At 41.6% G+C, this 25,553-nt stretch overlaps 1 protein-coding gene and 1 pseudogene across 5 annotated transcripts in view; one reads left to right on the forward strand and one right to left on the reverse strand.

Annotated features, from left to right (window-relative positions):
• Nucleotides 1-25,553, forward strand: part of Dennd1a (DENN domain containing 1A) — a 555,957-nt gene that overhangs the window by 341,026 nt on the left and 189,378 nt on the right. For all 5 annotated transcript variants that reach the window (XM_057754486.1, XM_057754484.1, XM_057754482.1 and 2 more), the window contains one exon: nt 22,291-22,336. In XM_057754486.1, the coding sequence (XP_057610469.1) occupies nt 22,291-22,336 (46 nt within the window). The remainder of the gene's footprint in view (nt 1-22,290; nt 22,337-25,553) is intronic.
• Nucleotides 5,364-5,963, reverse strand: LOC130864302 (60S ribosomal protein L13-like; annotated as a pseudogene).

Genomic DNA, 25,553 nt, shown 5'->3' on the forward strand with positions numbered 1-25,553 from the left:
TTGGACTTCCCACAGGGCAGGGAACCCTGATTGCTCTTAGGGCTTACGAGGGAGGGAGACTTGATCGGGGGAGAGGGAGGGAAATGGGAAGCCATTGTGGGGAGGAGACAGAAATCTTTAATAAATAAATAAAAAATAAAAATAATAATAATTGTGCAATATTGCATACTCTGCAACACCTAGTCAAGGCCTAGATGTCATTTAGTCTCAATCAAGAGGTACTTAGATGGTGGGGTGTTGAAGATAGAGATGAGAAGGGGTATCCCAGCATCTTCCTATCTGCTCCTTCTCTAACAGATACTTCTGGGGAATTCTAAGGGCCATTGCATGTGGGACCTGCTAGAAAATGGTGCCGCCCATTCTCAGCTCTCCCTACTCCTTTACTCTCAGCCCTTTCTACACTCATCATGGTCAGGCCAAAGTTGAGGCTTCTTGCTCAGGTGAAGTCTGGTGAGGAGGGGCAGATAGCCTGCCTGAATCCCAAGGCCTGTTACTCTTGAGCCATCCTCTGCCTTTCCTTTTCCTGCCCTGGAGGAAGGAGGAACAGTCTATCCAAAACTGGCTTCTGCACCTGGGCTGGGGCTCTGCCTCCTGAGACTTGTCTGGGTACATTGGGCTTTTCTTCTCCCCTTCCCCCTCATTTTCCACTCTCTACAAAGGTCTGCAGGCCCTGGCTCCTCAGGAAGACCTTTGCCTATTTGTCATTCTTTTTTGAGCTTCTAAACCACTCATTCTTAGTTTTTCCAATGACAACTATATCAGTGGAAAGAACGTGTTTGTCATCTGGTAGTATTTGTTGTCATTGTTTAAATTGTAGAATTGAACAGAAGATCAAAGAGAAAAATACAGGGAAGCTAGAAGGAAAGCTAAAACATGAGACCCACGGGAAAGGGGAAGGAGAGAGAAGAGGGAAGGTTGGGCAAGTTTGGAGATAGCCTCACAGAGTGACCCCCAGCACAGTTAGCATGGAGAACCCCTCTTTCATGTATAACAGACAGTATAACAGACAGCCTCACAGGCACAAGCCTCTTCCAGACATGTGACCTTTCCCTCTGACTTCCACATGGAGAGAGACGCATTACCCATCGCATGTGTGTGTGCGCTCACACACACAAACACACACGCACACACACACTTCAGTGAAACTCAGAGTGTTTTCAAAGGCAGCCTAGAATCCCACATGGAGCTGGTTGCAGTACTTAATACTGTGTTTCGATAGGAGTGCATGGGCTTTGGAGTTCAGAGATGGCAGCACTCAGAGAACTGACATAGCCCCTTTGCCAAAAAGTTCAGTTTTATAATTTCATTATTTAAAAAGTTCTGTTGCTAAATTGTTAGCTGTTTTAAAACTATAAGAGCACACATCTATGTAATCCTAGTCCTTAGAAGTCTGAAACAGATTTACTTCAAATCCAAGGCTAGCTTGGGCTACATATCAAGTACCAAGTCCCCCAAGGGTTGTATAGCAACACCCTCAAGCACACACGTACACACACACACACACACTATCCAGCAGCTTTTAATTCATAATCACAGAGAGTAAAATGTCTCTGTGATAGCAGTGGTTATGTCTGCTAGGGCCCAGTCACTGGACCACCTCTTACCTCTGTGACCTTATTCCATCCTCCCAATAGCCCTACATAGCCCCACAGAGCAGGTTTTATCAGCACCACTTCATGGGTCAGTAAACCAAGGCCCCAAAGGGTTTAGTAGCTTGTCTCAGATTCACACTGTGATTCTGGTCTCATGGTCATAAGCAAAAACTATATGTACATACACACATCCTAACATTCAGATCTGGAAACATCAAAATAATTAACAATGACTTATGATGGAGAAGAGACTACTTCAGCTTGCTTTTAGTACAGTTTTTATTATTTCTATAATGAAATAGAACTTTTATTATTGAATGCTTTCTTTTGAAAAACAAAACAAAAAATAAGTTATGTACCATAGCCAGTTGTTCATTGTAACCACTGTCTCTCCTGTTTTGTTTGCACAGTGTTTGTTTTGTTCTCTTCCTTCTGATTTTCACTGAAGGCTGTCCCAGGTCCTCTTTCCAATGTCATCTCTCATATCATCATTCAAGAATTGTGTCATAGTCTGCTGAGCCACAGACATGTTAGCAGTTCAGACTTGGAATAGAAGACTTATCAAGGAAGGGTGCTGAGTCTGCCTTCCCAAACTCACAGTTGAGCTCTGCATTCATTTTCTGATGCCTAACCAGCTTTGTGATGAGCCTGCCCTGCCCCCCAGCCTCGTGTTTGTACAATGTGTCTTTCTCCTAGTCTTTGGTTTTCACAAAGAACTTTATGACATCTGACCAAGGATGGTTTCAGCTAGTGGGGAGTGGCATCTGCTTGTAACCATAAGATATAAGTGTGATGAAATGAAAAGACCACAGGAGAAGAAGGCAGGCCCTCCAGTCAAGGCTTAACTTGATCATTTTAGTCTGATATAACTGTTCTGGGCAGAAAGTAAAAATGTCATGAAAATTGAATCAGTGTTAATTACTCTAGTCTATTGAGATCCTTGACTTGAAAGTCACCAAGTTGAGTTGAATCCTTGGTGGCTGGAGCCAGCAGGGATAACTAGCATTTTAAGCAAAGGGCTGGGAGCCCACAACATGTAAATCTGAGGGAGGTTTGTTCTTCTGCAGATGATTTAAATGTCAAGTACATCCCCTTGCAGGGGATACACAAGTGGGATCTGAAAACTATTATCTCCTGTAGAAATGAACTCTCAATTTGCTCACCACACAGGAAGGGCGGATTCTAGTCATTTTCACTGCCAGCAGGTGCCCTTTCTATGCATAATAGACTTCACAAGTGTAATTAACACATGAGGACCACTGCTGCCAGTTTTTCTTCAGGTACATGCTGCTAGGATTTTTCAGGACAACAGTGCTGGCCACATAAGCCTGTCACATGGCACTTGAAGATGAGATGTTCATTGACCTCTGGACAAAGACATGTTAAATGGGGCTGAACCTAACCCCTGCTGTGAGCATCACAGGTCATGCTCCGTGGGCTTCTGGGACCCCAGAAGTTATATGTAGGCTTTAGTTGAATAGAAGCTAGAAGAACGGAGCTGTAGTTTGCATGCAGTTAATAATTTAAAGGATGAGCACCCTGCAATTATGTGGAAGAGTCTAATTGCACATGCACAAATACAACAACCAATTATCTGAGTTAACTTTAATTAGAACTATAATCACAAATTTTAATTATCTAAATAAGTCAGTTTAGTACAAATGGGTTCCCTTAAATATTTTCCAAATTAATTTTGTTCTGTCCCTTCTTCATGTTGACAGAGGGTAGTAAAGTAAAGAGTACTTAGGATTTGAGCTTCCACAGATCTGGATTCAAATCTCAGTCTTCTTTTATTTAACCTCTGATGTACACTGTCTTTTTTCTGGAAAATGGGTACAGTTTACCTATTTTAAGGAGTGGGACTGTGTAAATCCCAAGTACAATTATCAGGTATGACAGAGGGGCCTCTTAGAGTGATTGCTCTTGTCACCATCACACAGGATATGAGTTTTAGTTTCTAGAAGGTCTAGTTGACATCAAATATTTCTCTTGCTTTTGCTGCCTCAAGAGACAAACTTTATAACTCATTTTCTCTTTTACCCATGAGATTGTTTTTATTTTGACTTTTGTATTTAACTTGAGTTATTGTATGGTTGTTTTCATTTGCAGCTGTGGCATAAGAATGAAAAGAAAAGAAACAAAAGCAGATGGCAGAGAAAACGAAAGGAGTAAGACATTTCCAGCCCTTATGAATATTTAAAAACATGTGCTGCTGGTTCCTTTAGATCTGTGCCATTCCATTGACTTTGAACATGAGAATGAGAATGTTGCCTACCTTAGCTGATAGCATTTCTGAGTTTGGCCCACCCTGGAAAGCCTTCCATTTGGGAACAGAAGGATTAACTTGCAGGTGAGGGTCAGTACTGCCTTTCGTATTAGCACTCACCATCTATGGAAAATGTGTGTGGTGAGTCCTTTCTAAACACCACTGTAGGATTTCAAAATTGAGCTATAATTTATTGACTCTCATATATGGGAGGAAATTGAAGTTCAGAGAGGTTAGGACTGAACTGCTGTCACGCTGGTGCCAAAGCTTTTCTTACTAGTGTCTTCACGTGTCAGAAAAGGAGCTGTAGTTATTACCAAGATTTGTGAGAAAGTCCATCTGATCTTGTTGACATTTTACTTATTATAGGTGTTGTGTTGTTGTTATTTAATTATATGTTTGCTCAACAATATTTGTAGAGTACTTAATAAGTAGCAAGCACCATGCAGCTTGGATTCCTGTAAAAACCATATGGGACTGCCCATAGGCTCTGCTTGTCCTTCCTTCCTCCTTCAGAAATATTCTGGAATAAGTGCCACAAACCGGCCCTAAGATGTTTAGCATCTTCTAGGCACTTGTTCACTTACTTTGGTGATAAAATATTTTCAATGCATATTAAAAACAAGTTCATTTTTCCCATCCCAACGGACAGCCAAGTCAAGGGCCAAGTTGCTAGTGTTTTCTAAGCCTATGATTGAACTAAAAAAGCAAATGGAGCCTGTGTGGGTCAAACAAGTTCCATCCGAGTTTGTGAAATGCATCATATTTCCTGATACTCTAGAGTTCATTATACTCTAGAGTTCATTCTTTGCCCCAGAGCAGTGGTGCACAGACTGTCTATGGGAGATATTGACTAGGAAAGGCTACCTATCTGGACTGCATGTGGGGTTCTGAGTCAACCCCACCTGTGAATCTATTCCATCCAGGAAACTTAGAAGCAGTACATCTGACCACACAGTCTGTGTGGGTGACAGGCCATCAGCCTGGATACAGTAAAGTAACACCCAGCAAATCATGACTGGATCATCATGGATGCCATGAAATTTCACAGAATATGAATCAGTAGTAACTAAGTGGGATAATTCATAGTCTTGTTATCAGAGACAAAAAAAATGGAATGAAAGGATAGTCTGATAGTGTGGGGTGGAGTGTGGGGCTTGACTTTGACTCTAGCTTCCCTGTTTACTACAGTCTTTGAAAAGACTCTCTTACTCAGAGGGAATAGTCATTACTGGTGACATTAAGGTTCTCTTCCCTAAACAGTAGATTTTGACTTTGTGTAAGTCAAAACTGTCTGATTTGATGTCAGTATTGTTGGTGTGTGTGTGTGTGTGTGTTGTCTGAGTTTTCTGTCCTTCCCAGTTCCCGCAGTCGTTACGTCCCAAAGACATCACACAGAGGTCTACATTAGTTATAAACTGATAGACCTAGTAGCTCAGGCTTCTTTTTTTTTTTTTTTTTTTTTTTGCTTTATGGAAAATTTATTGCAATATTCCAAAAGCACATCACCTTTTCTTCTTAACATCCTGCTCTGCAGCTTCCTTTGCCCTCTTTGCTCGGATGCCAAAGAGCCGGGCATTGGCCCGAGCCATGCGAAGACTGGCAAAAGCCTTGAAGTTCTTCTCTTCTTCTGTGATGACTCTGGCTTTCTCCTTCTTATAAACATTCCGGATGGGCATCACAGGTCCTGTTAGCTGAGTGGCCAATTTAAGTTCTTCAGCCGAACTATCTCCCTTCTTTGGAGCGGAAGGCTTCCTGGGGAAGAGGATGAGCTTGGAGCGGTACTCCTTCAGGCGCTGCACGTTGGCCTGCAGGGACTCGGTGGACTTGTTTCACCTCCTTGGGTCCACGGAGATGCCAATGGTGCGAGCCACCTTCTTATGGATACCAGCTACCCTGAGTTCCTCCAGGCTGAAACCCCGGCCAGCTCGGACCTTGGTGTGGTAGCGCACTGTGGGGCACCTCACGATGGGCCTGATGTGTCCGGACGCGGGGCGCGGGGCAATGCGGCGGGCTTTCGCCTGCCGGGCCTTGCGTGCCGGCTGGTTGAACCAAGTGTCCACTCGCTACTGCCAGCCCTTGTGGAAGTGGGGCTTCAAGATCATGGGCTCAGGCTTCTTATTAACTCTTATAACTTATACTTGCCCATTATACTTGTCTATGTCAGCCACTTGGCGCCATACCTTATTTGGCGAGGCAGTCACATTTTGCTTCTTCTGTGTCTGGGTCACAACTGCAGGCTAGAACTTCCTTCTTCCCAGAATTCTCCTGTTCTTATTGGCCCACCTCTACTTCCTGTTTGGTTGTCCCACCTATACTTCCTGCCTGACTACTGGCCAACAGCATTTTATACAATTGACAGGGTATAAACTATTGTCCCATAGCACTTCCCCCCTCCCTTTTTTTAAGGAACAAGAACTTTGAATCTAATATCCTTTGTTTAGCTTTTCTCTTGACCATTATCCATAACAACTTGTAAACAACATTCTAAACAAAGGAAAATATCCATAGTCCATTTTTTGGGAATGTAGGCGTAGTTTTCCAGGCTACTTCCAGCTGGCTGGGGGGTGCTCATAATCTTTTGGGGACCTAAAAAAATTAGAATTATGATCAAGTCCTGACTGTAGTATCCTGTGAGGCTTGATCATATCAGGCAGCAGTCTTGAATCTGTTCTGGATGTAGAACTCAGACATCTGGGCCATCTGCTCCTACCAGAGATTTCTCAGGTGGTCTTCCTTGATCAAACCTGATTTTTTTTAACCCAGAATGAATCTACAACCTCTCATTTCCTATGGAAACAAAAACAAAACCTCTTCTCCAAAGTAATATACCTTTTGACTTCAACTTTGAAGTCAAGGTATTTTCAAAATACCTATCTTGGATTTATAATCAAATATCTTTTAGCAGCTATTGCTCCTTCCTCAGCTTTCAAACAATTCAAAGAGAACATAATGACATACAGTATCCAGACTCTCTGTGTATTTTTCATCTTTATGTGACTTTATTTTAACCTCTATTTATTTTATTTATTTTTTAATTTAATAATTTTGGCTTTTTGAGACAGGGTTTCTCTGTGTATATTTGACTGTCCTGGAACTCACAGAGATCTGCCTGCCTCTGCCTCCCAAGTGCTAGGAATAAAGGTGTGTATTACCACACCTTGAACTCACAGGTCTGTCTGCCTCTGCCTTCCAAGTGTTGGGATTAAAGATGTGTGCCACCATACCTAACTACTATCTTTTTTTTCCTTTTAAGGACTTTAACCTTAATATACTCCCAAGCCTGCATATATTTTTTAAACACACTGTAAAACATTTAGAGGCTTTCTTTGTCTTTGAATCTATCTATACTATATTTCTCTCTTTTTTCTGACCACATACATCTTTAATTTATTAAGCAATATGGCTAAGATTAAAGCTGTGACTTTGATGGTTGGATCCAGCTCATTCCTTAGCTTTCTGAGAGTCCAGCCTCATGGTGGAGGTACTGTCCAGAGCCATGTCTGTTGCCACAGCCCTATGGTGTTTCAAGGTCCCTGTCACCACCAAAAATCATGCAGTCAGCTTTTCATCAACACCATTTAAATGTTTTGTGGCAGGACCTTTTAAAAGAGCTGCAAGGTTTTGCAGCTAAAGCTGAGTCAGGAAACCTCTTTTAAATGAGAGCACTTGCCTGTAGCAAGTAGAGCCCACCCAAGAAAATGCTACTATTAAGAATTCATGTTCAACTGTATTCTTTTTAATCTAGAATAACTCCCCAAGCTCTCTCAGGCTTTTAAGTAGATTTGGTCAGCCCCACGTTGGCACACCATTCTGTTTGTCCAGCTCATTTAAAAAATGTAATGTATAATTAAGAAATATAGGTTAATAGATAATCATCTATAATAGTCAAGCTTGTAGTCATGTTAGGTTTTCTAGATATATAGAGATGTATTTCAATTAGTTAGGTATTCTTCAAATCTTTCAGAGACCTTCAAAATATGGCATTTAAGTGTTTTAAAAATTTAGGACTTTTCCTGACAGTGAGACACATCTGCTCCTGGCAGCACCAATCTACTTCAAAAGGATGATGGGCATTGAAGAGGTTCCGTATGGAGTTGGTTAGCCATTTGGGCAAGAAACTGCTCTTGCCTAGACTGCTTCTTTGGACATGCAGGACCCGCAGAGAAATGACTGCTGAACTTGCCTAAAGATGAGATGATCCTTCAGGGTTCTTGCTTCATGAAAGAGTCTGCGAGACACTCTGCAGGATACAGAAGAAAGTGACGGAACTGTCTTTGAAATTTCCTGCTTCATGGAAAAGTCTGCTGGATACTATGTACTTGTAGGCTGAAGATGGATGCCCTAATGGTACAGAAGAACTTTGGGGAACTATCCAGCCAGCGAGATGTCTCTGTCAATTCTAGAGTTTTGGAAATTGCTTACAATGCACTTCCAGTTTACATAGGTAATATTATATCCTTCTGGAGTCTTTGATGGAGTGAAGATTTATAGTTATAGTTTTCCTTAGTTATGATAAAAGATAAAGTTGATATAAATATTGTAACTGAATTCTCGCTTGATAACTTTTGTTATATGTGATTTTAGTATGTTCAAGTTAAAGCCTTCCTTTTTATTTAAACAGAAAAGGGGAAATGGTATGGGAAGTCCTTCTGTCTATGTGCATCTTTCATTGGTTAATGAATAAAGAAACTGCCTTGGCCTGATAGGGCAGAACTTAGGTAGGTGGAGAAGACAGAACTAAATTCTGGGAGGAAGGAAGCAGAGTCGTAGAGAGATGCCATGGATCCACCAGAGACAGACACTGGGAATTTTATTTGGTAAGCCACTGCCATGTGGCGATACACAGATTAATAGAAATGGGTTAAACTAAGATGTAAAAATTAGCCTATAAGAAACTAGAATTAATGGGCCAAGCAGTGATTTAATTAATACAGTCTCTTTGTGGTTATTTCGGGGCTAAGCTAGCCAGGCCGCTGGTTTGAACAAGTGGGCCCTCCTCCTACGTGTGTGTGTGTGTGTGTGTGTGTGTGTGTGTGTGTGTGTGTGTGTGTGAAGGAGGAGGAGGAAGAGGGAGCAGGGAAAGGAGCTTCTCCAACAAAATCCAGTTGAAATTTATTGCACCTAATTAGGATGGAAGTAGAGTAGATGGGCAGGTTTGGCTAAAATTCTCTTCCATGTGCCCAGTTCTTGGCTGTTATAGATTGTATTAAAGAATTTTAACACATACACAAAAGCTATGTGCTTCCTTGATGCATTAAGTACTCATAAGTGCTTACTCTGTACTTGTCACCAGGCATAGGAAGATGCATCCCAGCAAGAAAGGGGGAGTGGAGCTTTGTGGTTGTTTATTTGTTTGTCTTAACGTGAGAAGTGGCAAGGGACTTAGAGGAGGGTCTAGTCCTCAGAGAAGGCATCAAATGTGAAGAGTCCACAAAGAAGTGACGATGTGTGAGGAGAAGATGGGGATTTCACACTCAGGCAAATGAAAGAATTTGGATATATATTGGGCTTGACGGTCAGGTCATCTGTACTTGTGACCGGACACTTAAAAGAAATCCCACACTAGTTGAGTATTGAGGAATGGATAGTTATTTATTTAGGGCTAAACTCACAAATCAGAATCCTCCAGTTGAATCACACGATCCAAAACAAGCAGCCAGCAGAAAGGAGCAAGGGGAAGGAGAAAAAGGGGCAGACCGAGATTTTTTTATCCGCATATATAGTATAAGAGGCAACACCTCAGTAGGCGGGTACTTCCAAGCCGCAGGTCTTCGTACAGCACCTCCCCCTTTTGTTTAAATAATAGAGTTTTAAGCCTAATACAAAATTATATATAATAAGAACAAATATCCTATTTAACTAGCTTAAGTCTTGTATAATAAATAACTTGGCCAAGTCATAAAGGAAGTAACTACAATTATCTAGTCTCTAACCCCTCGAAGATCTGAGAAGGGAAATAATATTACTTGAGTAAGTAGGAAGTACAATCAAGCAACTTCTAAAACATGTAACAAATAACAGAGACAACTGGCTACCTGGGCAATCACCCAAAGTCTCATTTGCAACATTGAAGCAACCAACTTTTGGCTAAGGCCTAGAGTATTTGACAGACCATTTTTAAAGGCAAGAAATTTTTCAAAACCATCTTACCCTGTCTTGGCAAGATTTGACAGTCCTGTTTATCCATTTCCAGATACTATATATCTTGTCACTGGTTGAGGCATGGGCATTTCTTTGCCCAAAAGCCAGTTTTTGCCAAGAAGAAAAAAAAGCTCCAAGTGGAATATCTTTGGTGCTCAACATTCTCTTGGGAATAGATCAGTGCTGCCAGGAGCAATTGTGTCTCACGTCAACAGAACTCTTAAGTTCTGTAAACACACACAGGCACACACAAAAGTGTGCTAGTTGAACAAAAGGAAACTATATATTTCTAAATAAATTCTCAACAAAGATTTGACTGAACTTGCTCCTGAGATCTGAATAAGTAGCCTGAGTGGGAAAGAAGTCAAGACTGTAATTAAAGTCCTGAGTCCAAACTGTGGTAATAACTGAGTGTGCTTAAGTGAGCCCCATTTCCTTCACCTCAAAGTCATTGCCTGCAATGCAGATAAATATATCTTCCTGTTCTGCATGAAGAATCTAGTGCCAAGTGGGCAAAAAGAAGTTAAGTATTGACGGTATTGAACCCTCCACTAGGATGCACTGCTGTGGGACAATGGTTTTACCCTGTAAAAAATTGTTTTTTGTACTTGTTTAATAAAATGCTGATTGGCAAGTAACCAGGCAGGAAGTAGAGGCGGGGAAATGAGAACAGGAGAATTCTGGGAAGAGGGAAGATTCAGTTGGTATTGTCACCGAACCAAATAGCAACAAGGAAGGAAGATGAGAATGCCTTGCTGAAAAAGGTACCAACCCACATGGCTAACATAGACAATAATAATGGAATAATTTAAGATGTAAGAAAGAGTTAATAAGAAGCCTGAGCTAATAGGCCAATCAGTTTATGATTAATATAAACCTCTGTGTATTTCTTTGGGACTGAATGGCTACAGGACTGGGGAGAAGGGGACAGAAACCTCTGCCAACACTCCACTCCACTTCCCTCATTGGCACCAAAACACAAAGTGCCAGTGGCCTTCAGAGGACACTTTGCATGTCTGAGTAAACTGTCTTCTAGGCCAAAAGTGAAAGGAAGAGACTGGAGCCTTTTTGTCTTTGCTACAGACTCTATGGATCTCAGTACCTAATGCCTTGTGGACAGTATAAGAAAACTGACTTCTCTATAATCCGTTCAGTTTTTTTTTTCTGTCAAAGTAGAACTTGCGTATTACAAAATTTACCCTTTTGAAAATATGCAGTTAGTGCTGAAGAGCTGCCTCAGCGATTGAGAGCACTTGCTTTTCTTTCTTTCCAAGGATCCAGGCTTGGTTTCCAGCATCCATATACTACCTGTAGATCCATTTTATTGAATTCTGACTCCCTCTTCTGTCCTACCCAAACTCCTGAATAAATGGGCACACACAAATATACATAAATAAAAGTAAAGAAAGAAACTTCCCTATGGTACTAAATTATAGAACAAAGAAAGTATATAATTGAGTAATTTGTAGTATGTTTCAACTGTCTAACTCACTAGACTATGTATATATTCAATAGCTATATAGTTCCAAGGTCTGAAATACAACTGAGACCACTAATTCCAAATGCAGTTGATGTTAATACATTCTTATTGCTGTTAGTAAGGAAGTATTGTTTTGTCACAATTTTTTAGCCATTGAAAAGGAAATACAACAAAGAGCCATGCTGTACAGAGATGAGCACTATGCAATAGACCTTAGCATGGATTCTGCAGAGCTTCCTGCAGCAAGTCTGCTGTCACCAGCTTCAGCAGCATTGCTTCCTGATATTGCTAAGATTCTCAGAGTGTCTTCCTTGGCCCTTTCCTCTTGCTATACCAAAACAGCTGAGTAATTTATAAAAAGAAGAGGGAGTTTGTTTCATTTGTTTTGTTTTAAATCACAGTTCTGGAATTCAGCTTTCACTTCACTAGCATTTATTTGGCGTCTGCTAAGGGTCTGTTGTACAAAATGGGAAAACAGAGGGGCTAGAGCAAGACCAGCAAAATGGTCACAGTGAAAGTAGCAGGAGGGGGACCCTTACCTTCTAATAGTCTGGTCTCAAGGTTACCTGAGACCTGGCATTAATTTATTCATGAGAACTCTCCCTCAGCATGAACTTGGTATAGAAACCCCTCTTCAAGCCATAGCAGAATTAGTGAACAAAGGAATGTGCCTGCCAGGGCTTGTTGGCTTACCCATCTATGCTTTGAAGCATTCTCCTAATGTTCCGATTGTCTTCTGCTTCCTTACTAAACCCTTGGATGCAGCCTGCAGTCCTATTTTCCAACTGCCACTTGCTGCCTACCATAAGAGACAGCAGCCTTCCTCCCTGGCCCCAGTGTCATGGAACAGCTAGCTCTGACTTGTACTTTCCTTCTCATGGTTGGCCCGGTTTTCCAGTTTTCAAGATGTGTTCTGATGTGATTGTCCCTGGGATTGATGAGGCAAATATTGCAGTGTCTAGAGCAAAGACATTCGGCCTATCCCTGGGAGCAAGGGGAGGGTAGGGATCACTGGCCACAGAACAAGGGAGCAATGGATGTTTCTGCAGTGCATCAGTGCACTTTGTGACCTAGCTTTAGGGAGACATAACTCTGTCCCCACAGTGATTAGCACCAGGGACAATAGGAGAAGCACTAGAACGGCTCTAGATTCTAAGTATCTCCCCTAAACATTTGATCTGAGAAACTAGACTAAATGGGTCATTGGCTGTTAAGCATACTGGTATTTGGGATGTCTTAGAGCTAGAAAAACATAAAGAGAAAATCTGATGCTTACCAGTTGCATTTGTGTTTTTTAGTATACATTTATTTATGGAGATAAACCCCTTTTTCTTATTTAATTTGTACCTTTTTCATTCCTGTATTTCTCCCAGGGTTTTATGGGGTGCTGGTAGCTACAGATAGTCATGTACTTATTTAATGTGCCACTTGCTCTGGAATACTAATAGACTGAGCTAGGTGCATCTCTTTTCATTCCCTTTTCCCCAGCCCGTGTCATGTCTGTCACATGCTAATGTTCACTTAGTGAGACTGATAGACATATGAAAAACACCATACAATAGAGACACAAGAGAGTGGTTTCCCTTTCCTGATGTTCAAGTCTCCGTATACTGTGGTGCTTATGTGTATGTAAACATACTCTAAGCCTTCTCTAGATTACTTATGATTCCTAATGTAATGCCATGTAAAGAGTTTTTATTTGTATCATTGAGGAATGATAACAAGAAAAACTTACACAATTTGTGGCATTAGCAAGTGTCACAGCATGAAACCCAGGTACTAATATCACTGTGGCTTCTGTTGTTCCTGTGGCAGCTTTTTCTTTTCTTTTCTTTCTTTCTTTCTTTCTTTCTTTCTTTCTTTCTTTCTTTCTTTCTTTCTTTCTTTCTTTCTTTCTTTCTTTCTTTCTTTCTTTTTCTGAGACAGGGTTACTCTTTGTAGCCCTGGCTGTCCTGGAAGTCATTCTGTAGACCAGACTGACCTTACTCACAGAGATCTGCCTGCCTCTGCCTCCTGAGTGCTGGGATTAAAGTATTTCTTTTCTTACGTTGGAGACTGTTGAACATATTTGTATAAATTTGTTGTAATATGAGCGGCAGGGCTGCGTCCCCGGCACCCGGCCGCCCGCATGTCTAGCTTATGCCCCGAAATAATTACACAGAAACTATATTCTTTTTAAACACTGCCTGGCCCATTAGTTTCAGCTTTTTATTGGCTAGCTCTTACATATTGATCTAACCCATTTTTAATAATCTGTGTAGCACCACGAGCTGGCTTACCAGGAAAGATCTTAACCTGCGTCTGTCTGGAGTGGGAGAATCATGGCGACTCACTGACTCAGTTTCTTTCTCCCAGCATTCTGTTCTGTTTACTCCACCCACCTAAGGGTTGGCCTATCAAATGGGCCTAGGCAGTTTCTTTATTAATTAACCAATGAAAGCAACAGATTAATACAAGACCCACCTCCATCATTTCCCCTTTTTCTGTTTAAACAAAAAAGAAAGGCTTTTACTTTAACATAGTAAGATTACATATAGCAAAACAGTTATCAAGCAAGAATTACAGTTACAATATTTATATTTTATCTTTTATCATAACTAAGGAAAACTATAACTATAACTAACCATTCTTCAACTCCATCAAAGACTCCAGAAGGATATAATATTACCTAAGCAAACAAGAGATCCAAAACTCTAGAAATGACAGAGACATCTCACTGCTTGGACAGTCACCCAAAGTTCTTTTGTACCGTTGGGGCATCCATCTTCAGCCTTTAGGCCCATAGTATCCAGCAGACATTTTCATCAAGCAGGAAATTTCAAAGACAGTTCAGTCACTTTCTGCTGTGTCCTGCAGAATGTCTTGCAGACTCTTTCATGAGTCAGGAACCCCGAAAAACCATCTCACCTTTAGGCAAGTTTAGCAGTCCTCTTTCTGTGGGTTTTCTTTTTTTTTTTTTGGTTTTTCGAGACAGGGTTTCTCTGTGTTTTTTGGAGCATGTCCTGGAACTAGCTCTTGTAGACCAGGCTGGTCTCGAACTCACAGAGATCCGCCTGCCTCTGCCTCCCGAGTGCTGGGATTAAAGACGTGCGCCACCACCGCCCGGCTCTGTGGGTTTTCTGTGTCCAGTTTATGCAACAGTCCAGGCAAGAGCAGTTTCTTGCCCAAATGGCTATCAAACTCCTTAAGGAGCCTCTTTAGTGCCCATCTTCCTCTTGAAGTAGATTGGTGCTGCCAGGAGCAGACGTGTCTCATTGTCATGAAAAGCCCTAAGTTATTAAAACATTAAATGTCATATTTTGTAGTCTTTGAAAGATATGAAGAATGTCTATCTAGCTGAAATATATCTATGTACATCTAGAAAATCTAACTAACATGACTAAAAGCTTGACAATTATCGATGATTATCCATTAACAACCTATATACATTACATTTTTAAATGAACTATACAATCACAATACCTTAACCAAGATTAGAAATACATATACTTATAACAAAATTGACCTTAAAATCATACCAATGCAAATTATTCATATCTATATCATATCCCCCTTTAAATGTAAAAGAACATTTATAAACAATATTTGGGACTCTGTTGTAATATGAGCAGCAGGGCTGCGTCCCCGGCACCCGGCCGCCCGCATGTCTAGCTTATGCCCCGAAATAATTACACAGAAACTATATTCTTTTTAAACACTGCCTGGCCCATTAGTTTCAGCTTTTTATTGGCTAGCTCTTACATATTGATCTAACCCATTTTTAATAATCTGTGTAGCACCACGAGCTGGCTTACCAGGAAAGATCTTAACCTGCGTCTGTCTGGAGTGGGAGAATCATGGCGACTCACTGATTCATCTTCTTTCTCCCAGCATTCTGTTCTGTTTACTCCACCCACCTAAGGGTTGGCCTATCAAATGGGCCTAGGCAGTTTCTTTATTAATTAACCAATGAAAGCAACAGATTAATACAAGACCCACTTCCATCATAAATTGCTTTAGATAACTGTTTAGAAGAGCATCAGGGCTCAGGAGATTGTTTACCAGGTTAAGTACTTGCCCTGCAAGCCTGAAGAGTAGGTCTGGAGTTCAGAGCCCCAGAATCCACATAAATACCCAACAAGCATGGAGGACCATCTTTAATTCCAGTCCCAAGAAGGCAAAAATTGTGGAATCCCTGGGTGAAGCTTGTTGGTCAAACTAACCCAATTGGCAAACCCTTCTTAAGTAGTGTAACAGACCATAGGCAATAAGGGTTAGGGTGGTATCACTGTTAATAAGTGACTGTGGGTAAATGTCTGAGAATGCCTTCTAAATCTATAAGACAGTAGCATCAGCTGGATGATTTGAGGATTCCCACGCGGCCCTTGGTGTCTGGTGTGTGCTCGGTATAGGGCTTTGCAGCTGTCTTTGTCCTCCCTACTCTCCACTGTACATGTGAAGAAACAGAGTTTTGTTTTCTTGTTGCTAACATCTAGAGGAATATTCCAACTTGTATATGATATTTCCCAAAGGGGAGCCAGGCCCAAGCTTGTCACAGGGAAGGTGTGAGAACACTAGGGTGATCTGGGAAGTGGCAGCTTGGGCTCTGTAGGTCTTTAGGCAACAGAGGGACAGCACATGCCTGAGAGCTCAGAGACCATTTAGGACTAGATGGTTCTTGTGATAAAAGAGCATCGGAGAAAGGTGAGTAGACAACACCTCAGGCTCGTGTCTGAGAGCAGACTGGAGGAGGTCATTCTTCTTTTTGCCTGTTTCTCTCCTTAGTAATGCTAACGTTTGTCTCCTGAGACATGGTGAATCTGTGTCTCCTCAGTCTTGTTGATGTGGTTTACAACCTCAGGTCTGTTTCTGTTCACCTACCTGACCTCAGCTTTCCCCGGCTTTCATGATCCCTCATTGTCATGAGTACTGTAGGAGTTTCTGCCGGGCCTCAGCCTACACTGACTCATGACACACAGTCAAGTAATGGTGGCTGCCCTTGTCAGTTTTCTGTGCTACCTGGCTCCCATGGTAGGCTATGTTACTTTCATAAGACCACAGCTGTAGTGATGAATGTTCTTCGGTAAGATGAACTACCGTCTCTCTTCTGCTCCGCTCTCCATTCTTTTGTCCTTTGGCCTTTCTAATAAAGCCAGGCCTCTTGATTTAGAGCAGTATTTAAAACTGTAAGGCAAGTTGTATTTATACATTTGTTTCATTGAAAACAAGAAAGAAAAGGGAAGCTTGAGTGAGTGAGGACTCTTTGAGGTCTTTCCTTGCCTTTTAAAAATAACAAATTGAGGGCAGCCTCATGTTCTTCCCTTTGCCTGAGAAGAGCATTGGGTATGAAGGCATTGTACCCCTGAGAGCAAAGGTGGGTGTGTCACCTGAAAACAATGAGGCTGGCTGAGTAGTTTGTGAGGTTTGGAGGGGACAGCGAGCTTCTCAAATCCCAGTGCTGTCCCAGGTTGTATTCCTTCCTGATAGCTAGGCATATGTACTCACCTGTGGTGGGTTTTCCTCCCCAGCCACTCCTCCCCCATTGTCTGGGGAGCTATGTGTTATGTGTTTGACCAATCAGTGTTCCTTTATTTCGTCTGCCACATTTCCAATTAGTAGCAGCTCACCTCAGGGGAACATAATTAAGAGGGCTCTGGTTTTCTGGGGGGAAAGAATTAAATAAATTGTGAAAGCACAGTAATAATGAATGGGATAGCAGGACCATGAATAGGTCTGCAGTCTTTGTACTTGCCTGTTCTGGGAGGAAGGATGTGCTTAGATGAGCTGTGCTGTCTGTCCCAGGTCGGATTCCATACCAGGGCAGTTGGAGAGCCTCTTGGGCCTCAGGATGGAGAAGCCCTCAGCATGACACCACAAGCACATCCTGGCTTGAGCACATCCTTCCCAGATGTATGACCTTGACAAGTTGCTCCACCTTTTAGAGTGTGTTTCCTCACCAAGAATGAGGATAATAGCACTGTCTTGCAGGGTTGCCTTGAGAATTGTGTATGCATTGCATGAAAGTGGCTGGGTATAGTCACTCAATAATATCAATTCCTTTCTCCCTTAGGATTCAAAATAAAGATACTTGTCAGGAAAAGGTCATTACATTGTCATTGCCTTGGCACCAGCAATGAAGGAAAGAAAGAAGAAAGAGTAGAGTGGGCTGCGCTCTCCCAGAATATAACTGAGAAAGTCAGGTAGTACAGTAATTTCCAGAGAACAAAGGGCCAGTGTAGACATACCCTATTCTGCCATTCAGAGATGAACAATGGCATCCCACAATTATTGTCAGTCTCATAGCAGTTGCGACACAGTTTTCATGCCCACCTATACATGAACTTGATCATAACTGCTAATATTATGATTGCTTTAATTTAATTATGGTTGTTGTTGATTTTGTGTGTGTTGTGTTGATTGGCATTTAAACCATCTACAAAATGGTTCTGAGATCTGCCTTAAAATCTAAAGACCTGTGAATGTTGCATAGAAACTCAGTATGGTTTCCCTTAATGAGGCAAGAGCATTTGTATCCACGTGTTCTCAAGGGCAGCACACAAACAAGGAGGGCACTCCTAGTGGTGGACACATGGATACTGATGTCCTGGATAAAGAAAATTATTCAGATAAGTAGGCCTTCCAATGTGACATCTTTAGGAATAGGTCACCAAATTTATTTTGCATTTATTTTTCCTTTTATTGTATGCCTAGGAGTGAGAAAGGAGTGTTTAAATGTGTCATCGTAAGTGGTCAGAAAGTAACAAATCACCAAGTTGTCCATTATATTTAAAAAAAAAAAAAAAGCAAGGGCCTCTGGGAGAAAGTGACATGAAATTCTGCTGAACAATGGAGAGCATGGGTGCCAAGAGTATGTGTCCACAGTGCGGCTGTGTAGAGGAGATAGGACTCAGCACTTCTGATGCTCATGAAATAGCCATTCCCTGATGGCCTGCCAGCTGCCCATCAGGACCTCAGATGAACAAGAAAACATTGTCTGAGCTGGGCATAACAGCTTACATACAGCTGTGATCTCAGTACTCAAGAGGTGGAAGCAGAAGGATTCCCATGAGTTTTCAGCCAGCCTGAGCTATAGTGAGACCATCACAAATGAGGGAGGGAGGGAGGGAGGGAGGGAGGGAGGGAGGGAGGGAGGGAGGGAGGGAGGGAGGGAGGGAGGGAGGGAGGGAGGGAGGGAGGGAGGGAGGGAGGGAGGGAGGGAGGGAGGGAGGGAGGGAGGGAGGAAGGAAGGAAGGAAGGAAGGAAGGAAGGAAGGAAGGAAGGAAGGAAGGAAGGAAGGAAGGAAGGAAGGAAAACCATTGTCTGAGAGAGAGGAGAGGCAGTGAAGGGATACCAGCCACCATGGGTCTGGAGAGAACCCTTTGGACTTGACAGTCATTTACTGAGTGTCCACCAGTGCTGCTCTGAGCTGTACTATTTATGGAATGTCTCCAATGTTTGCAGTAATCCTGAAAGATCTCCATGGTACAGGCGATGAAACTTTGGGAAACACCTGGCTAGGGTATAGCAAAAGGTAAATGAAAATCAGTCCACCTTTCAATTAGTAATCTCTGTCTGGGAATTCAAGTACTACATATGAAGTTGTTTGATTGTTTTCATTACAATGTTTCTTAAATTAATGAAAAATTAGAAGCAACTTATTGTGTAATTCTAGGAATTGGATTCAATAAATTATGGCCCACCCTGCTAAGTAAATATTATGCAGCCTTTAAAATAATATCACAACAGTTATAGCATGATATGGAAAGTGTTAGTGTGAGAAATGAGAAAACAATAAAATGCATAAAAGTAATTTCAAAGATATGAAACCACTAGTTTAGGTTAATGTTAGGGTGAGCCAAAAATAAGAATAGTTGTGTTAGATGGTCTAATCATGGGTAGATGGGTTCCCTCCCAAAGTTGCCACTCATAGTAAACAGACAAAGAAAAAGATGTCCAAGAAAATGTATAAGTAGTTGCAATATAAGAGTTATATAGAGGGGGCTGGAGAGATGGCTCAGCGGTTAAGAACATGGACTGTTCTTCCGGAGGTCCTGAGTTCAATTCCCAGCAACCACATGGTGGCTCACAACCATCTGTTGTGAGATCTGTAATGAGATCTTTTGGGGTGCAGGTATGCACACAGGCAGAACACTGCATACATAATAAATAAATAAATAAATAAATAAATAAATAAATAAATAAATAAATAAATCTTTTAAAAAAAGAGTTATATAGAGAATGGAATTTACCTGCAGAACATACTTAGAATCACCCACTTATGTACTTGCCACGTTGAGATGTTAAGGAGGTGGCTTCCTTTTTCTTCCTTCCCCCACCCCCACTTAGAATTTGTAATAACATATTTGTAATGCAAAAAAATGTAGATTCTGGGAAGCATTTGAGGTGTTGGAAGCAAATGATAATAAGCAAAAAATAGATGAAGCTATTTGTCCAGATTCGCTTTCCTGCAAAGCACAGAACTGTGCAGATTCAGAGTGCTTGTGCTTTAAATGTTGTCTAAATACAGACTATGCAGGTCTAACAGTTATTGGCTATGAAGCTGCTTTTCTAGAATACACCATAATTACTCAAAGCCTACCTAGCAGTGTCAAAGAGGGAAACCTACTCTGTCCCTTCTGGCATCTCTAAATCACTTTCATAAGGCTTCCCCCATCTCTTGTCAGGCTCTCGTGTACACTGAAGTAGCATGGCATTAAAACCTACACATTTCCATTTCTAGAGAATGTTTTCTCTTTAGAGAACAGTCTGTGGTTAAATTACACCAGAGGCTTTGGCTGTTGGGATTATTTTTTTACCTTTTTATCACAGTTGTTTGACTCTTCTGTCTTCTAATTCACTTGTTGGAATTTTGGTTCTGAAATTCTCTTTGAAACATTCTCTTTGAGTCACTGGTCAGTTATATACTTTGAGTGTAAGACCTGGGATGTCAATAAGATTTAGTTAAATATTGTAGGCTTGTGCTTCTCTCCCTGTGTCAGGCTCTGGGCACATTAATGAGTGGCCATTTTTTTTCTTTCTGGAATTTTGTGCTCTTCCTGCTTCCTTTCATTACATTAGGCAAGGTTCCACTAGATGAGACATTTGTAGTCTTAAGACTTCCTGCCGGGGTTCAGACTTTGTATTTTTGACATTGAAGTTGTCATGTTTCTGAAGCTACTTAATTAGAAACACATTCATTTTGGTGTACACTGGAGAAAACTCAGGCAGCAAAGCCAGGCACACTGGGAAGCTGAAGCATCTGTGGGGCTGGCAGCTAAGCTAATGGCTTACAGTTTGGGGGCAAAAATATCGCAGGGAATTTCTTTGCCTCTCAAAGCAAAGAGAAGCTTCATGTGTCCTGCAGGTATCTTGAAGAGGGGAAAATGGACAGAAGAAGATGCTAGAAGAAAAGACAACTCTGTTTCTCTCCAGTTTAGTTTGTTTGTACAGTTCTTTCTTTGGCTATTATCAAATACAAAACCTTCTAGAAGAAGAATTCTCAGGATGTGCAGCTAATGTTCAAGTCTATCTTCCAGGCTTCTGAGATACATGACTGCTGAGATCTATAGTAAGGAGGACATTTTGTATTCCAAAGGATGATTTTGCTTGAAGAATTTTATTTGTTGAACTGTAAAGAGGGAATTGCAACCTTTCTTGTTTTTTGGATGTTTGAGCGATTTTTAAGTTTGCATCTAATATCTAAGAGCATTAGTTGCCTCCCCACCTATTTCCAGCTGCAGCATGAGCTCCTGGTTTGCAGTCATCCCCTGCCTCATTGTTTCCCCAGGTCTACACCTACTATGTAGATCCTCGTCCCTCCACTGTTACTCCCACAGCCCAGTCCAAGCCAAGTGTCTTGTCTCTAATTTCATTGAAAACTAGTCCTTGTTGGTGTTATAGGGTATATGGTATACATGGGAAGACAGCCAGGAAAGTTTCTGTCCTCCCTGCTTCCTGCCCTTCCTCTTCTACTCCTAAGGAAGACAAGGTGTGTTTAGCAATCTGGGACCAAGCTGGTCAGCTTGGGCTTACTGCTTGCTTGGCTGTGTGTCATTAGATAAGTGGTCTAGCCTCTTTTCGTCAATTTTCTTCTTTGTAGAATGGGGGTTATTATGTGGATTGGAAAAATGACTGCATATAACCACTATCACATTTATTACCAGAGGGAAACATCATAAACGAATGTATGTATACACACACTCTCCTGAAAACGAAGGACCAGCTACTACAGAATGCCCAGATTTTAGAACCTCTGAACTTACTTGCTCTGCTAAGGAAGCAGATAGTGGAGGTCTCTATTGTCTAGTAGCCTAACCATGTGTGTGCCATAGCATGCAGAAGCTTGCTGAACACTCTCCAAACATCAGGATGTATGTCTTCATTATGGAACATAGCCAGTAAGGGGTGATTCTCCAAAAGCTATTGTGCTCTCTATTCAACCTTCATTTTTTTCCATTATGATAGTTGAGTTTAATTAGTATCAGTACTTCTGTACTGTATGTGTTTATCTTCATATCTTAACAGTAGTTAGGACTGAGCCAAGAATCCGTTTATAAAGATAAGGTGACTGAGGCCAAGAAGCCGCTTAGCTACTGTTTGGTTGATGCTCTCCTGCTAGGCGTGCCGTTCCCAGGGTTGCCTACATTTTTATATTCTTTGACGTTTCTAGGCTTGGAAACAAAGTGTCACATTAAGATTTTTGTTGTGAAAGGAAATGTAACTGTGCATACGTTTATTAAAACAGCTTTTCTCTAAATAGTGAGCCATCTGTAATTTTCCATCGGAAGCAACAGACATTAAAGCAGCTGTGTGTCTGTTTCTCTTCGCAGTGCTCCCATGCCCTACCTCATAGGAGTCCATTTCAGTCTAATGGAGGTAAGTGGGCCCTGTCCTCCCTGCTTCCTAATATGGACTTCGGTTTAGCTTTGTGTAGCAGAAAAATGGGATCTCAGGATGTGCAGCTCTGTACCTAGGAGTGGCTGAAGCAGCTGCTCATGTGCATCCTTAGTCCTTCTCAATTCACAGACTCCATCCATCAGCTTAGACCATTCCAAAGGACTGTGCATTCTGGGCTTTTTTTTTTTTTTGCTGTGATTGGAGATGGTGGGTTTTCCCTGGGTGAGTGAAGGAGGCTAAGAAGGTAGGAAGAACGGCCCCATTTGGGTTTGGATAATGGAACGGAAAGGCTTTGTTTTTCATGAGGACATTTATTCCGAATCACTGTAACAGTGTAACATTTTCATGGTAGGAGATGTGATACAAATGGTTTATAGAAGTTATGAAAATTAAAATTACTCACATTGCCATTATTCTAGAATGAACTACTTTTAACATTTTACTGTTCTTCCATTTAGTCTTTATCTTGTAGATGTGTATTGCATATGATGTTATAACTTTACCTATCAGAGCTATGGTGTGAGAATTCCTGTCTTCTTATCTACCCTCAGTAACAGCAGTTGTCCATTTGTTCCGTCATTCCTACAACTTAACCACTCTCATACCATTGAGCACTTCAGTTGCTGGATTTTTTTTTTTTTACTATAATAAATAGCGCTTCAGCAAACATCTTTATGCATAAGACTTTATCTGCATTTTTATCTGTATTATTTCCCTAGTGAAGAATCCCTAAAGCAGAAATGCTTGGTCAAAGCTGTGGGTCTGCTGCCAGATTGCTTTCAATGTGGCTGTACCAATCAGATAGCAGCACTTTTGGTGGACTTTCTATGCTTTTGTTCATGACCCTTAGTTTGTAGACTTGACCTCCCTTTTCTTCCTTGGGAAAGAACAGACATTTGCACTGCCTAGAGCTGGGTGAAGCTGGTCAGCTTGCCCTTGTGGCACAGTGTGGGCTCTGAGAGGAAGTCTCCAGCCCTGCCTGCCATGGTGCTTAGTATATCTTAAAGGGAGTGCTACTTCTCTTCTGCTCCTTTCATTTCATGTCGACGAGGACCACCTGCTTCGCCACTAACTGTTGCACGCTCTGCTATTGTGCTTACAAAAATGAAATGAGTTGGTTATCGAAAAACCTGTTTGTTTGACATTGAGAATCTTGATCAAAATAGACCACAGAAATCTGCTCAAATTTCTAATTTGACAGGACGACCATGTGGCTCCTACATTCTGTTAACAGTCCCTCCCTGTCATCACCCAGCCCTAAGCACATACAGTTTATGGACTATCTGGGATGATGTATTTAGATCAGACTGAAGAAATTGCTTGCGTGTTTTACCTTTGTTAAGTATGGGGATCTATTCAGAGCTCCCATACAAAAAAAAAAATTTAAAGTAAATCCTTTCTAATGGACCTTGCATGCCAACTGCTTTAGAGTTTAAAGGACTAAAGACTATTGAGTCTATCAGCATCCTCAGTTCCCTCCTGCCTTCCAGTCTGCTCCAGCCCAGGCTTTTCCAGACCCTTCTTGTGTCCTAGTACCTTCAACAAAATATCTGGTCTTGGCTTCCTTTCCTTCTTCTCATGCCCTCCAGCCATCTTGCTTGATGCTCTTTCTTTAGCACTGAGTCCAAATCAGTGATGCTGCTCTGTGATTATAACACTGCTCTGCTCTGCCTCTCTCTCTGGATTTCAGGTCCAAATTCAAGTATCCACTGAATTTCTTTCCCCAACAGTTTATTATTTGCATGCCAGTGTGGGCATGTACATGCAGACACACATTCTGAACACCCAATTCCTTTCTGATGTTCCCGGTCCCTTGAGAAGTACTCCCTGCAGATGCACCAAAGTTGGGGCACAACAGGCATTCTCAATAAATACTCACAAGTCTCTAAATAAAGCATCTCAAATCTCGTTCCGTTCCCACTGTCTTCCTTGGCTCTTTTCCTTGGCTTTCTTAGATTTTTACAAAACCCAATTCACTGATTTGATAGCAAAATGTGGGCCTTGTATGTTCCAAGCATTGTGCTCGTCTTATAGGTACAAAAATGAGAACAGGGTTCAATCCATAGTCTCATCCTGATGTGGGTTGCCAGGTGCTGTCACTACAGAACACCTTCCATTCTCATTCCACACTGCCCCTGAACTCACCATGGCTTCTCCACTGCTGTCAAGCCTTCTGCCCCCATCACTGTAAGAACATATATGAGCCAGTGCTTAAACTAAATAGATGCTATACATCCCCATAGGTACCCCAGCCCTTCTCTGGCTCTTCCAGGAAGTGTTCTGTTTTGCTTATCTTTCATTTGTGGAATCTCTTACTCTAAACAATAGCAGTTTGCATGCCCTACAGTACATCCTCTGGAGTATGAATCCCATCCAAGCAAAGACAGCATCATCTTTGGTGTCCATAGCTTCTTTAGCAGAATACCAAGCGGACAATATTATCTGAGCCACAGATTCCAAAAAAGGACAAACTTAGTGCTTGAAGAGCTGTATCTGAGCACATTTTAAAGCCCTCCAACAGGCATCACTGTTTGGAAGTCACTCGGTGCCATCGTCTCTTATAAATTGCTATCTATCCAGCCTTTCAAGGGTTTTGGGTGAGAAGGTTCAGAAGCAGTGGCAAGCCACTGCTACCTATAACCCCAGCACTATTGGGCAAAGAGACTTGGAGGTCATGGGGTCTTGCTGGTCTCCAGCCTATCTTTGTTGTGTAAGAGATCCCATCTCAGAGGGATAAAGTAGAAAATGATTGAGCAGATGCATCAATTGATTGAGCAGTTTTAAAACTCAAAAGAGGTTTAAAAACTTTTTTTTTAACCTTATTTGACTTTAAGTAATACAGAACAATCCTTTTCTCTAGTAAAGCATGCAATGCAGCATATGCTGAAATTTGAAGCACTTCAGTGAGCAGGTGCAAGTCTGTCTGTCCAGCCTTTCAAGGGTTTTGGGTAAGAAGGTTCAGAAGTAGTGAACCTGCTGTACTGAACTCTTGGTGTGGTCAATACAAAAAGAAAAACAAAAATGTAAATTGTTTCAGCCTCCAGGTAGTTTTCTGAACAACAACAACAACAAAAATGTTTCTTGTGGGCGTTGTCCCCTACCCCTACCACCAAATCCTGGTATTTTTTCTGTAAGTCTCCTGAACTTCAGTTCAGGCTTAGGGCCTGCTTGTGCTTGCTTCCTGGGTTCATGTGGC

This window comes from Chionomys nivalis, chromosome 22, assembly GCF_950005125.1.
Source record: "Chionomys nivalis chromosome 22, mChiNiv1.1, whole genome shotgun sequence".
NCBI classification, from domain to species: Eukaryota; Metazoa; Chordata; class Mammalia; order Rodentia; family Cricetidae; genus Chionomys; species Chionomys nivalis.